This window comes from Cinclus cinclus, chromosome 22, assembly GCF_963662255.1.
Source record: "Cinclus cinclus chromosome 22, bCinCin1.1, whole genome shotgun sequence".
Taxonomy (NCBI): Eukaryota; Metazoa; Chordata; class Aves; order Passeriformes; family Cinclidae; genus Cinclus; species Cinclus cinclus.
The window spans coordinates 2,066,352-2,080,438 of record NC_085067.1 but is presented as its reverse complement, the minus strand read 5'-3'; the positions used below and the strand labels follow the sequence as shown (position 1 = coordinate 2,080,438).

General features: G+C 39.0%; 1 protein-coding gene across 1 annotated transcript in view; it reads right to left on the bottom strand.

Annotated features, from left to right (window-relative positions):
• Positions 1-14,087, bottom strand: part of BCAS3 (BCAS3 microtubule associated cell migration factor) — a 298,217-nt gene that overhangs the window by 239,988 nt on the left and 44,142 nt on the right. Inside the window, exons 10-12 of the mRNA XM_062507332.1 lie at positions 11,538-11,614; positions 9,788-9,871; positions 4,344-4,514 (exon numbers count right to left, since the gene is read on the bottom strand). Of these exons, the coding sequence (XP_062363316.1) occupies positions 4,344-4,514; positions 9,788-9,871; positions 11,538-11,614 (332 nt within the window). The remainder of the gene's footprint in view (positions 1-4,343; positions 4,515-9,787; positions 9,872-11,537; positions 11,615-14,087) is intronic.

The window sequence follows — 14,087 nt, the reverse complement described above, 5'->3', positions numbered from 1 at the left end:
TTCCTCTTTAATGCAATAAAAACTTAATAGGGAACAGGAAAAAAAAAAAAAAAAGCCCTGATCACATTTTAAAACATAAATAGATCAACATGTTATCTTATTTTGCTGAGCTGTTTTGAAAATATTCCCTCCAATATTCCTGAGTTGTGGATGAGTTGCACGGTGAGATTTCATCAGTCACAACCCCAGTGAATGCACCCAGAACTGAATTTTGGATTTTTAACTGGCCACATCTTTCTCTGTCGACCAACTGTTAGATGTTGAACAGATTTACATTCTGCCCCAAAACTGGTGACTTTTGAGCAAGATCATTATTGCAGCCTGCATGTGGGTGGCCCAGTGGATGAATTAATTAAGAATACAGAAACAAAGGTCGAAAGAAAATAATTTTTCTTTCAAACCCAAGCCAATAAAGTCTTACACATTTAATTCCAATTACTGAAAAAGAGGACATCTGTACAGCTTTAGGTTTATCCATTTCAACTAATTAAGGGATTCAAATAAATAGTCCTTCCATCTAACTGAAAAGTTTGCTAACACTTCATTAGAAGGAAGTTTAAACAAGCACACAACCTTGTTAACATATTTTGGTTTACCACAAAGTTACTTGGGCATCTCGATAATTATTTTTATTCCTTTTACAAATATCCCCTGACAGCCAATGTCAATAATTCTGCATTCCTCTGCATTTATTTAATTACCTCATAATTCAAATTTTCTTAAAGTAGCAGCAATTCTGAAAGTAGGAGCTATCACATAAACAACTGCCAGGGATGAGAGCTTACTACAGTATCTACATTCATCAGGTTTATTAAAAATACTTTCCCTGCAGATTTACTGCTGCAAGATTACATTAGAGGAGTTCTTTGGCCCTTAATTGTGGATTTTTCAGTGGTGAGTTTGCATTTCACCCTCTGCCATGGCAGCACGGGGCAGTGAATGAGACACATCGAGCTCCCTCTCACATCCCTCATATTTAATGCCTTTAAATGGCAGAAATTATTAAAAAATAGTGAAAATATATATATATATAGTTTGTGTCTAAAACATGTCCCTTCATCATCCTCCTGGCACAGAAATTGTTGTATTTGTACACATGCATGGAGCAGCTCAGTCCATCGTGTGCTGGGCTTGAAATAACTGAAAAAGTACGTGGGTCATTAATTTGCAAAACTTTAGACACATTTATTTTAAAAAAAAAGCTTCCCCCTCAAAAAAAAAAAAAAAAAAAAAAAAACACAAAAAACCCCCTTATTTCTCCTCCAAAATGATATATTTGTCTGCCTTGGATTTATTGTTGTCTTCCATTTTCTTCCTTTTTTAAAAACAGATTTTTTTTTTTTTAATGTATCTTATCTTACAGGCATATTTTATTACTTGGAAAACATATCTTTCACTGCAACACCCAAATTCTTAGTCAGGCTGTGCAGGTGATAGAAATCTTTACTGACCTGAAGGAGGTGAGGTATTTATTTTATTTTAGGAAGGCATTGATGATAAGAAAATAATTCCTCCCTGCTTCTGAAATTCCCCTCGGTTGTGACAAGGCTGAGCACACTCCAATGCCTGCTGAATGGGATTCAAGGCTTTCCAAGTGTTCATTTAGCCCAGAAAATACTTGGCTGGAATTTTTAATTCAGGGTTTCTCAGTGAGTGGAGGAAGAGCCTGATGGGCACAGCCATGAACATCCCAAACCAGGCATTCATCCCAGCAGGAAGGGTTTGGTGATTCCACAAAGAACTCTTATTTTCAGAAATCTGAAAACCGGGGTGATAAAATGTGGAAAAATCCTTTCACTGAGAGTGGTTCAGCACTGGAAGAAGAATTCCCCACAGGAAAGTGGAGTCACCATCCCTGGGAGGATTCAAAAAACGAGCACATGTGGGAATTTGGTTTCGTGGGAATGGCAGGATCCAGTCAAAGGCTGGACTTGACCTTTGCAGGTCTTTTCCAAACTTAGTGATTCTGTGAATCTGCCATTCTATAAACCAGGAACTTTGGGAAAACCACTAAAAACAGACAGTGACCCTAAAAGAGCAGAAAGGCTGGAACTGGCATCACCAACCTGCCCCACCACAAAGTGATGATGGAGCTCAGGTGAGCTCTCCCAGCAAAGTGATTTTCCACAGGAGAGTAAAAGTTTCAGAAATTCCCAGCACGAGGAGCTCACACCTTTGGGATCAGCTCCATGCTGCAGTCACAGGGCAGCCACGAAGAGCTCAGTGAGATTCTCACCCCAGAAAGGTCAGAGGTGCTGAAACACTCCCCTGACTTCTGCCCCAAACCCAGCCAGGGTTACCCAGGCAGTACAAACAAGTGCCAGCCACACTGGCATTCCCTGCAGGAATTCTCCTGCCACCACACAGCACCCCATCCCTGCCAGGCTCCTGCCAAAACCAGGATCTAACAGCTCACATCTGCACAAAAATTCACATTTCCCACTGGAAACAGAGCTGGAGGAACAGGAAAAGGCTCAGAGGGACTGGGAGCAGCCAGGACACTCCTCACAGGAGAAGGTTCTGTCCTGGCAGTGTGGAATGACCACGTACAAAGTGCATTTATTTATTTGTAATCAGTATTGCCAAAGGAACATTTCAATAAGAAAAAATCTCCCGCACCATGAAAATCTAAGGATGCAAAAGAAACATTATTTTCTTTTTTCTTGGAAATAAATATAATACTGAAAGCAAATCGCAGCAGAGGAAATAAATGCCATAATTTAACAGCATTTTAAAACTTAAGATCACAAAATTATGAATGCAGCACACACAATTAGGATATCCAACTTCCTAGAGGTTCAAGACAAAACTTATCTTCCTAGAGCTGATGGCTTATTTATGTTAGAGCAGCAGGGTTTGGACAAGACAAATGTTATCATTTTTACAGCTCCTCTCCTGCAGTGCCCTTTAGGCTTTGATAGCTCCCTACTATTGTTAGGGTCAGAGGACAAGTTCATAAAACCTCTAAATCATATATAGCAAGCCTTAAAAACCTAAAATCTATATTTTTTTTCCCCCTAGGCCTATGCAGAAGAATCAAAGCACAGACAGCGACCAGCAGAAATAATGACCACATTAAACAGCTTCATCAGAAATTTATGAAGTCAAATTTGTCTTTCTTTTTTTTTTCTTTTCCTTGTTGTATATGAGGAGTCGAAAGACTATTTTTTTCCTGGAAACAAAAACAAATCCCAACAGCCAACATAATTATTTTAAGACCTGATTCTAAGATCTATTTTTTTTTTCCCATTATCTTCTTTCTTTTATTTCAATTTTGGAAGAAAATGTCTATACTGTTTTATGAACAATTCCCTTTCAGTGCAACACTGCTTGGCTAAACACCTCCAAAATTAATTCTCAGGGAACAACCATGACAAAGTTTTTCTTTGCACTGATTTTTTTTTCAAGTAAAAGATTTCATTTTCCTGTCAAGAAAAAAAAATAAAATAACTTGGCTAAGTATTTGACTTCTGATGTGTCCTTAATACCTCACTAACTTACCTGCAATGAGCATCATAAAGATAGGGGAAAACAAGAAAAAATTAAAGTTTTTTTTTCTTTAAATTCAATAAATGTAACCATGTGGAAAAAAATCTCACAGACTAGTTACAGAATAATGAAGTGTATGGGAGTCCTGCATAAACACTGAATCCAGGACCAGACACTTTAAAATTAAATGAGTGGTAGAAACAAACAAAAAAAGACATGGATATCTTCCCTGTCATAAAGACAGGAAAATCCAGCAATTGAAAAATTGTCTGATAATGGTGTGGAGTTTGTAACAATGACTGTGCCTGATGCACTGCGTTTTGTATTACTATACACATTTGTACATTATTACACAGTAAATTTACTCTGTAATTATAAAACAGTACAAATACCTCACAAAACACCATTGTGCTCAACTGCGTTTGGGATTAATATAAAATTATAACTTTTACATTTCATACCAAACTTCTCCCATCATTTTTTTTAATTTGGAATTCAACAATTCCCCCTATTCCTAACCAACCCCATATTCCAGCCACATTCTTTATTAATCAGAATCATCAGACTGCATCTCCACTCTGACTGATCAGCATCAATCAATGTCAATTAGGAACAAGTGTTGGGGAGACAAAATGTGACACTTCACACTTGATCTTGTCAAAGTGTCACATAAATATGCTGCAAGGACAATATATATTTTGGCTGCATTTCAGTCCCAAACAGGATTTTATCCCAGCTCTGTAAAATTCCCGCCCCGGTGAAAATCTGGTTTATTTTTCACTCCTGACAACACAGGAAGGATTTCCCTGGGGGTGTGGTGGCAGTGCAGGTCCTGGCTGTGTGCACACTGTTACCTGTCCCTCTGCCACCGTCTCGGTGTCGATGATGGTGACAATGCCAGGCACCAGGGGACTCCTACGGAGGTTGCTGTGAGCCAGGATTTCCTCCTCGGTGGCTCCCGACGGCAGCGTCCCCGTGAGCTGTGTCACCACCTTCCCCACCATGGTCAGCCCAGTCTTTATTGTCTGCAGAAAAAAAAAGAAGAAACAACAACAATCCCTTAAAAAATGTTTAGGGCCGTGCTGTGGGTTCAGCTCGGATTTCTTCTAGAAGTGGGGTTGTTCAGGGGTGATGTATCAGCTGCAAATCGCTGGAACAAAACAGCTTGAAAATATTCAGTCTCCTAGCAAATGGAAGAATTCACCTTTATTTTGGAAGTCAATTACACCAAAGCGTTATTGAAAAAAAGAAGTGTTTTAATGGTCCAATAATTCAATGTGTTTGTATTTTAAGTATTCCAGTGTTGGAGGTGGTTTTATAACTTTGATGTTACTTACTCCCATAGCATGGATGGTCAGAAGGATCAAAGATGAGGCCACCAGGGGTGTGAGGAGGGTCCTGCTCACACAAAAATACAAACAGCCTCTAAAACTGACAGAGTTTTGTTTTCTGCACAGTGCAAGAGACCAAGAATTTGGCCTTTGCTACATATGACACGCTTATTTTTTAGTCAGTAATTAAGCATTAAAATGTAATATGAGACTCAAATCCAAGAAAATGAAAAATGCCACTCTCGAGGTCCTGGAACTGCCAGGCACATCCCAGCACAAGGAATGGGACTTTGCAGGTTCTGCACGTTTCCCAGACATGGGCTTGAAAACACATTCACTGCACCAGCTTTTAGCAGCTAAAGATGCTGAAGATAATTTTTATTTTGCTTTATTTTATTTGGAGAAAGAGGCAGAGTAGACACAGTAGGAGAGATTCAGACTGAAAGAAAAACAAGCCCAACTACAACTTTAAATATTTTCTCCTTGAACCAAGGACTGTGCCTTATTTGCCTGTAAAGAACTGAACAGATTTATTATGCAATATAAATAAGAAATAGCAAAAGAGATCAGAATGGAATGACACTGTAACAAGCCAATTCTTAACTAAAAAGACAAGCTAAGCTGCCTGCTAAATTGAAAAGGAAAAAAAATGTCCAGATCCCAGGCTGAAACCAAGAAACAGCCACAAATCAATTGCAACTGCTTTGTTTAGTGCTAAAATCTCAAACTGCAGTGATTAGAAAACACATTAGTGTTCATCAATTAGCAGCCAAACGTTTGTTTTAATAATTCATAGGAAATGACTTACACAAAGTCTGTTAGTGTGCTGTCAGGAAAGCCTCTGCAGGGCCAACAGCAGCAGGCGCCACACGGTATCGATGGCCATGGGCAGCCAGGAAGGCTGATTAACCTCTGAGATGCCTCTGCTGATGGACTCACCCCATTAATGCTAATGGAGATACTTCCACTTAAAATCGAGCCAGCCCTTTAGCACAGCAATGGCTTTGGGGGTTTAAAGTCTTTAGTAATATCCTGCCATTTGTTTCTTGTTATTTCTTTTTATACCCCGGCTACGACAGAGGAGAATAAAACGGGTTTTAACAGTGGTGAGTTCAGGAGGCTGGGAGAGGTAACATAAAGCAGATATTGATGGTTGGGGAATAAACCTAAAATAGTCCCAGTGCCATCACAGGGATGCATTCCAGCTCTCCTGGCAAAAACTGACAAGGCAGTTTTTTGGCCAATAGCTAAAATCCTAGAAAATGATTCGTTCTCATTTTCTAAAGCAGGGAGGAGAAAGCAGTAAAGGCTACATGGTGAAATACCTGTGTGAAGGAACAGGTTAAAAACTCAAACTGACCCGTTTTAGAAAATATCTTTTATATTCATAATGAGAGCCATGGGATGACAAAGTACCAAACATAAAATCAAAGCTCTCCAGAAGAAAATGCCCGTGCTCATGCTGGGTGTGGGAGCAGCAGGGAGAGGTGTGCAGAGATGTGGCCAAGGCCATTAGCTCAGAAATATCAGTGCAGAACCATTACAGCACTTACTGCCCTGTGCTGTTGTGTATATTTGCAAAAACTTCTGGGGCAATCTTTAACCTTTCCCATGCCATATCAGCTGTCCCCTCCATCCATTAAGGCTAATGACCTTGCTCTCACATAAGCTGTTAGTCCTCATTAAGAAGTTATCAGGTAACAAGAGAAAACAGATGCAGCTTTTGCTAAATCACTTTACCAGTACAGGATTAAAAGATATGGAGAAGGAATCAAGCAAAGGAGTTATGAGGTGAGAAGGACTTGGTTTATAATTTGATGCGAGACATGTGACAGAGCAAATACATTTTAAATGAAATGGGTTCAAGTTTGCACTGTCCCAGTTCCTTTGTCACTGATGGGAACCCGCCAGTGAAGCCTGCTGATAACTAAAATTAAAATACTTGATCCAGCTCCTTTTGCAACCAATGATCCACAATGTGTGGAAAAACACACATTATTTATAAGCTCGTGTGTACCCTATCTACTTCAAAATATGACTGTTTGCATTCATTTGAATATAAAGAAATACATATATTTAATTAAAATTGATGCATGCCCTCATACCTAATTTAATTGAAAAGTAAGTACAACTTTAATTAGATGAAAAGAATTAAAATGCACCATTCAGTGCCTGTTAGGATGCTTTGTTCCAACAAAGGCCTTGCATCCTTTCAGTGACAACACAACATATTGTTCCTGTTTTTCATAATAAATATATTTCATATTATCTATTTGATTGCAAATGAAAAACCTATAGAAAGCAGAAAGAGATACCAAAAATATCTGCCTCAGGTGTCAACACAGTGAGGTTGAGCCTCACACTCAGTTTGAACAAAGGGATAATAAGGTTTATTCTGAAAGAAATTCCATGCCCATGCTACTCTGTGTATTCAACTGGACTGAAAAGGATCTTTATCCAATGGAAGGGACTTTCCTATCTACATGCACTGACTGCATTCTTCAACACCTCTAAGGAATGATACTTTCATTTTCCCAAACACTTCCATTTTTATCTTCGCTCCTCATTAATCCAAATGTAAATCTTGCCACATTTTCTGCATCCTGAAATTTTTTGCTTGGTCAAATGACAGAACCTACCAGAGCTTTTGGAACATGAACACTCAGGAAGCCACCAACACGATCACAACTTTGACCTCGGTGTTTTTGGCTGACAAGGACCTTCCCAAATAACTCCCAAGTTATTTGATTAAGGAGGAAATGCATTTGTGCACCAAGAGCAGCACGGCCCACTGAGGACAAACCCCTGGCCCCACCAGTACATGGATCAGCAGAGGGAAAACCATTACAGAAAATATTCTATGCTGCCACCAAGACCTTCTAGAGAGCATCTGAAAGGCAATTCTCCAAAGTGACCCTGCTGAAAGCTCTCAGCTTTCCTTCTCCTTCATATGAAGGTTCTTTCACTTCATTAGGAAATTGGAAGCCAACCAGAGAAAAGGCTGTAACCCAAGGTAACCTGGCAAAACAAGAACTTTAATGGAACCACTTCTCAACCAAAAAGCAGCAGTGCAGGGCAAAAAGCTGCTCCTGTGCTGATCAAAGCAAAGGAATTACAAACCCCTGCAGCTGATAGGACACAAGAGCAGTAGAGGTTCATAAATGAAGAATTAAATAAGGAAGGAGTGAAGCTGATGGTGAGGCAATGAGATGGACAAAGAGCAACAGATACGTGGAGCATCTCTTTGCCAGCAAGGAAGTCAGCCCTGCAGTTATCAGAGATGAAAACCTGCTAGACAGCAAGCCAAGACTCAATGAAATCACTAATGAATTAAACATTGCAGATTTACTGCGGCGCACTCACGGATAACAAATTAATACACTAAGGCTGAGACACTCCTCAAGAGCCAAATCATGCAAATATTTAAAACTATATTAGTATTAATCTTGTCTATTACAGTAACATCCAACAGGCAGGAGCATGAGCAATGTGCTGTGCAAATAGAGAGCAGCACAGAACCCGTGCCCTGGGGATTATCCCTTTTCCTAACTCTCACTGGGAGTTTAGCTCTGTACAGAGGCTAACAATCTTTTCTTTCCTATGATTATAAACACATTTTATCTTCAGTATCTACTCACATGATGCAATAGCACTACTTCAGTGTGATAAATTCATCTTAACAGCAGAATTTCTGGATTATGATCTCTGGCTAGTACTACTCAGCAGGGAAGGCCATCAGCTACAGTGATCTGTTTGCAGGATTTTGCCACATCTGATCCAAACTCTGGCTGATCACACTAAGCCAGTCAGATTTTCAAACTTATCTGTGCTATAAAAAAGATGTTAATGATGATGGGATGGAAGGAATTTGGGGATATTTCCCTCTACACCTTTTTTTTAACTGTAGGATTTTTAAACTGTAACAGAGACCCAGCGAATCACCTCGGGAGAGGAGCAATTCCAGCTCCCCTCAACAATGTAAAAAGCTGTGATTTTTCTCCTTCTCTGGCCACACTGTGATTGTGAAGGACTATGTTTGTTTTTCTGTTTTGTTTTCACATGAGCTGGCCTGCCCTGTGTCTCTCTTTGTGGCTTCTCCTAACTGTTGTTTTCCTCGGTGCCACTGAGCCTTCTGTCATTCCATTCCTATTATTAGGTTTGTTTTGTTGCACGTATCAGAAATGAAAAGGCTGGTGGTTACAAGGGAACCTTGTAATCAGCACCGAGTTCACCCCACAGTGCCAAAACTCACTCTGTGTGTGTGTGTGAGAAAAAGAAATTGTTGCAGTAAGGAAAGGAGCTGGGAGGGAGACAGTAAAACAAAAGTTGTGCTCAGGCTTGTTTGAGATTTTTCCAAGCCATGGGCTTTTTTTGATACTACAAAACCCCAGACATTTCTCTGAAAACAGAGGGATTTTATAACATCATATGAAGTAAGAAAACGAGGCAATGGAACCTATATGTAAACAGTCATTAATAAGCTCTAACCTTCAAAGAAGGTAATTAATTAGCTCCAGTACTGTGCTGTCACCCTTCAGAGAGAGCAAAAAGTATAATGGGGTTGTGATGGAGTCCAAAAAGCACCAGGCACTTGTAAAGTCACTTTTCATGATGCTAAAAGACTAATAATTCACAATGTTGATTTTTAATCACGTAAACTTGTGCCATTGTGAACAGCCATTATACAAATCCATCCCACTGTCACTTCCCTCTAATGTAAATAGCTGTTTGTAATAAATAAAATTTGAAAAATATCAGTTCAGAACCAGAAATACTTTGTTGAAAGCTACAGTTAGTCAGAGATTTGCAGGATGGGGAGGGCAGGCACGGTGCTGCTGCCTGCAGGGTTCTCAGTGTGCTCTCCTCTCTGGGAAGGGAGGGGGGTGATGACACACAGCCCAATTCAGCAGGGAAACCTCATAATTATGTTGCAGGAGCAGCTCTCCCAGGGCAGATGATGGACTCACTTTGGCAGCACTAATGACTGTGGCAGTGTAAGACTGAATGTTGTCTCCACAGGCTCCACCACGGGACTGATGGCATCGGATCAGCTACAAGAAGAAAGACAGCAACCAAGTCACTACTATTAAACTACACAAACCCATAAGCCATTACCAGAGCTCTTATTTATCATGTACAGTGGTGTGTTTTTTCCTACAAATAGCAGAAAGCCCTGCTGAGACACTTAACCCCTTTTTATAATCTTCTGGGTGCCACCCAGACTGTCGCGTCCCCCGCTCCAGTTTTCAATTACCAGATGAGTACTCACTAAGAATTCATAAACTTTGAGATGGTGGGATTTTTGGTCTGGCAGCAATACCACAAATAAATTTAAATAAATATAATCAAAAGCTTTAGCCATGTATATGTAACATTAAATATCAGCCATTCTAAGAATCCAAGTGTGGCTTTCTCCTCCTTTTTATGACGAGCAAGCAAAGCAATGACAAAGGAAAAGAGTTGTTTGAAACTTTGCATTTAATAGATTAAAGGAATGTACATGGGGTTTGCTTTTTATTGCCTTCCTGCAAAATCAATAAATTAAAACAAGACTCTTGTACCTGCCATCACCCTACAAAAGCAAGTTTTGCCTTTGAATCCTAACAATAGAATCTGTGCTTCTATGCAAAATTTAGAAAACATATAAATATTTGTTACTTGCACACAGAACACTTAATTGTTTGAGCTAAAGAAAATTTTAAAATTACTGTAAGAGGTATTTGTTTCTACAGGCTTTTCTGTCCTGCTTATATTTCAATATCTAAATAAAAAAACCTGAACTAGGGAAAGCCCACAGTGAATTTACCTGGGAACACACAAACCATTTAAATTCCCTTTGTGATACAACTCTTTAGCTGATATTTTGGCAGCAATACTTTTTAAATCCCATGCTGAACAGGGTTAAGTTTTCCAGCACCAACAAAGTGTGGCACTAAAGGAAAGGCAGGCCTGAATTTGGGAAGAAATCAGATGTGCTGGAGGTGTAACAGCAAATACATTTCTAAAATCTGCCTCTGATAATTTCTGGCTCAGCTCTAGAAACAGCTTCTCCAGTCACAGGTGGAAGGGAGAAGAAACATCTGCTTTGAAATAAAAATAAGGCATTAGGAGCTGAATTTAGGCTTCACTTCAGGCTTTAAATACACAATTAAATACACAATCACTTCTCTGAGTAAAAGCAATGATCATTGCTTTGCTTGGGAATCTATTTTCTTTGTCTCTAGAAAGGAGAAAAGTCTTTAATTTCTTTTTTCCTGGAGCTTAACCTTTTCAAAGATGTTCAAAAATGGCCAATTTAATGCTATTTTCTTATCTACAGAGTGCATTGCTGTGTTGACTCAGATAAACCCAGGCTCTGTCCAGACTCAGTTTCCCCAATCAGAATTTAGGAAGTGTTTTTTTGCCTACCTTCAGAAGTGTCTGCAATTAAATGCTTTAAACTTTTAAAGCACAAAATGGGTTATTATTGAGTTACCTCACTGAAAACACATGTTGATGGCTGTCTCCTCTGCCTGCCTTTAAGTTCCTTAAATTGAGCTTAAATCAAATGTGCAGAGTAAAGATCTAATATTTTAAAATCCTTTGGTCTGTCATTTTAATGCAACTCCTCTTCCAGACTTTCTTTTGCACATACCTTTTTCCTGAGGCCTTTTATTTTCTTTTCCCCCTACATATAGAAAATCTAGAAGTATTTTTTGATATCAAAAACCTCCTTACCTTATTTTCTGCATAAGCAAGCCAACGACTTCCAAGAGCAATAGGATTCATGTTGGGCCCTGGACAAGGATAGCAGCCTGCAAAGTTTGAAAAGGCAACATTAAGAAATATCTTAATGACTTTTTCCAAAGAATTTTATTTATTGCCAAGAAAACAAAAAGTCTAAACAAAAGCCTTTCAGTTGCTAATATCACTCAGTGGGTGCTTGCATTTTTGTTCCTAGAGATAAGGCTGTGGTTAGATGAGCTATTTTGAACATTTAATTATGTGTAAATATTAATTTCTTCTTATGTTTGCATTTTTAAAGCCATTTTGATACAAAAATGACATTCTGGGGTCTGAGGGAATATTGATGTTTGACTCGATTGGTTTTGTATCTTCACATTTTAATTCATTTTATTTGACACCTTTCTGCTGCTGAACAGTTTGCTCACTTCAAGCTCTTCTGGATTTTTCTTGTATGAAAGGATGTATTGTGCTCTTGGTTTCATTTTTAATAATTCTACATACAAGCCCTCAGCCTTTCAAAATGCTTTTGGTTTTGATTTTAACAATTCTATACACAGGTCTCTCCACATTCTTTTGCACAAACTTAACTTTACACAGTGTGAAAATCTGTAATTCCTATAAAACTGGTGGCAATGTTTCCACTGTTCACCTGCTTTCTATTACCTCTATATTATCATTACAAATAGATTTATATATATGGATAAAAATGAGTATAGAAAAGATAATTATTCCTGAGAATTAAAACATGAAAATACCTGTTAGAGAAAATAGCTGTGAATGAAAACATGAAAAGGCTTAAAATGAATCAGGCCTATATTAAATGGCATTTCATATATAAAGTTTTTAAAATATGTATTTTTATAAGATGTTGTAAGTAAAATAATTTTTTTATAAATAATATAAATAATTTGTACTTTAAAATATGCATTTTTACATAAAAAAATAAGGAGGAAAGAACAGGGCAAAGGAGGAGGCTATCAAGCAAATGGTTAATCTCAGTTTTCATCAGTTCTTAGGCTAATACAGTCAATTTAGCAATTTAAATTCTCTCACTGATTGGCCAAGAAACAAAATATTGAAGACCTTACAGACATGTGTGTCTGATTTAAAGGAGCCCTGGGCAGCTGCTCCTGTGTCCTGAGCTGAAGGAGTGCAGGCAAAAAGCATTTCAGAACACAACTTTTATCCAGTGTATTGCTTAAAATCCTAAAAAAAATATATAAAACCCAAACCCAGCCACTGCCAGTTCAGTTTTGTATTTTCTAAATCTCTCATATGAAACTGTGACACTGCTCTGCACCCCCAGAAAGGAAAAGAACCCCAACTCTGGGAATAGCCACTTTTTTTTCCAGCAAGGAAAAGAACCCCATCTCTGGGAATATCCACTTTTTTTTCCAGCAAGGAAAAGAACCCCAACTCTGGGAATATCCACTTTTTTCCTAGCAAGGAAAAGAACCCCAACTCTGGGAATATCCACTTTTTTTTTCCAGCAAGGAAAAGAACCCCATCTCTGGGAATATCCACTTTTTTTTCCAGCAAGGAAAAGAACCCCATCTCTGGGAATATCCACTTTTTTTTCCAGCAAGGAAAAGAACCCCAACTCTGGGAATATCCACTTTTTTTTCCAGCAAGGAAAAGAACCCCATCTCTGGGAATATCCACTTTTTTTTCCAGCAAGGAAAAGAACCCCAACTCTGGGAATATCCACTTTTTTTTCCAGCAAGGAAAAGAACCCCAACTCTGGGAATATCCAGCTCTTTTCCAGCAGGCTCCAAAAGAGTCCAGAACCTTTCCAGAGGGCAGCAGGACTTGCAGAAGTGGAATGGTTTTCTTTTCCCCACCTGCACAGCAGTGAGGGGGTGTGTGGGAGGTGTTAACACCTTGCTGGAAGTTTAAAAGGACATTTGACAACATTTTGGAGGCGTTTTTGGACCTGCGTAGGTCCCGCCGAGATAAACAACTCTGGATTTCATTTTCCAGAGCTGAGTGTTGAGGGTATTGCAAAATTCCAAAGATCACAGTGAGCTGTTTCAAAGGTCAGAAAGCAAGGGAAGGAGAGGATGAATTCACCCAGTTGAAGCCATCTCAGGCAGAACCCAGAGAGGGTTTTCGATGCCTTATCGCCAGCCTGATCTCAGGAAGGAAAAAAGAATTCTGAAAAGATGATGCCACAATTGTTATTGCATTCCAGGAGTGCATAAAATGTGGGCAGCCAGAGACTCTTAAGGAACAAAGCATGAAAAAAAAAAAAAAAAAAAAAAAAAGGTTGTAAATACAGCCCTGGGTTGTAAATACAAACGTGTTCTTCCGATGACATTATGGATCAGGAGTTTTAATGCTGACTTCTGCCTCGGCAGCTCTTATCTGGGTCAGGAAAGGAATTCAGGTCCCCCAAACCTTTCTTCTACCTTCCCTTTTATGTATAAAATGCAGCATTTAAACTTGCCAGATGATAACCCTCGTCATGTAAATCTCTACAGTGACTTTAGAACCAGTGACTTGCGTTTCCCAAATTCGTAACATCCCTGCAGGAGAAAACTA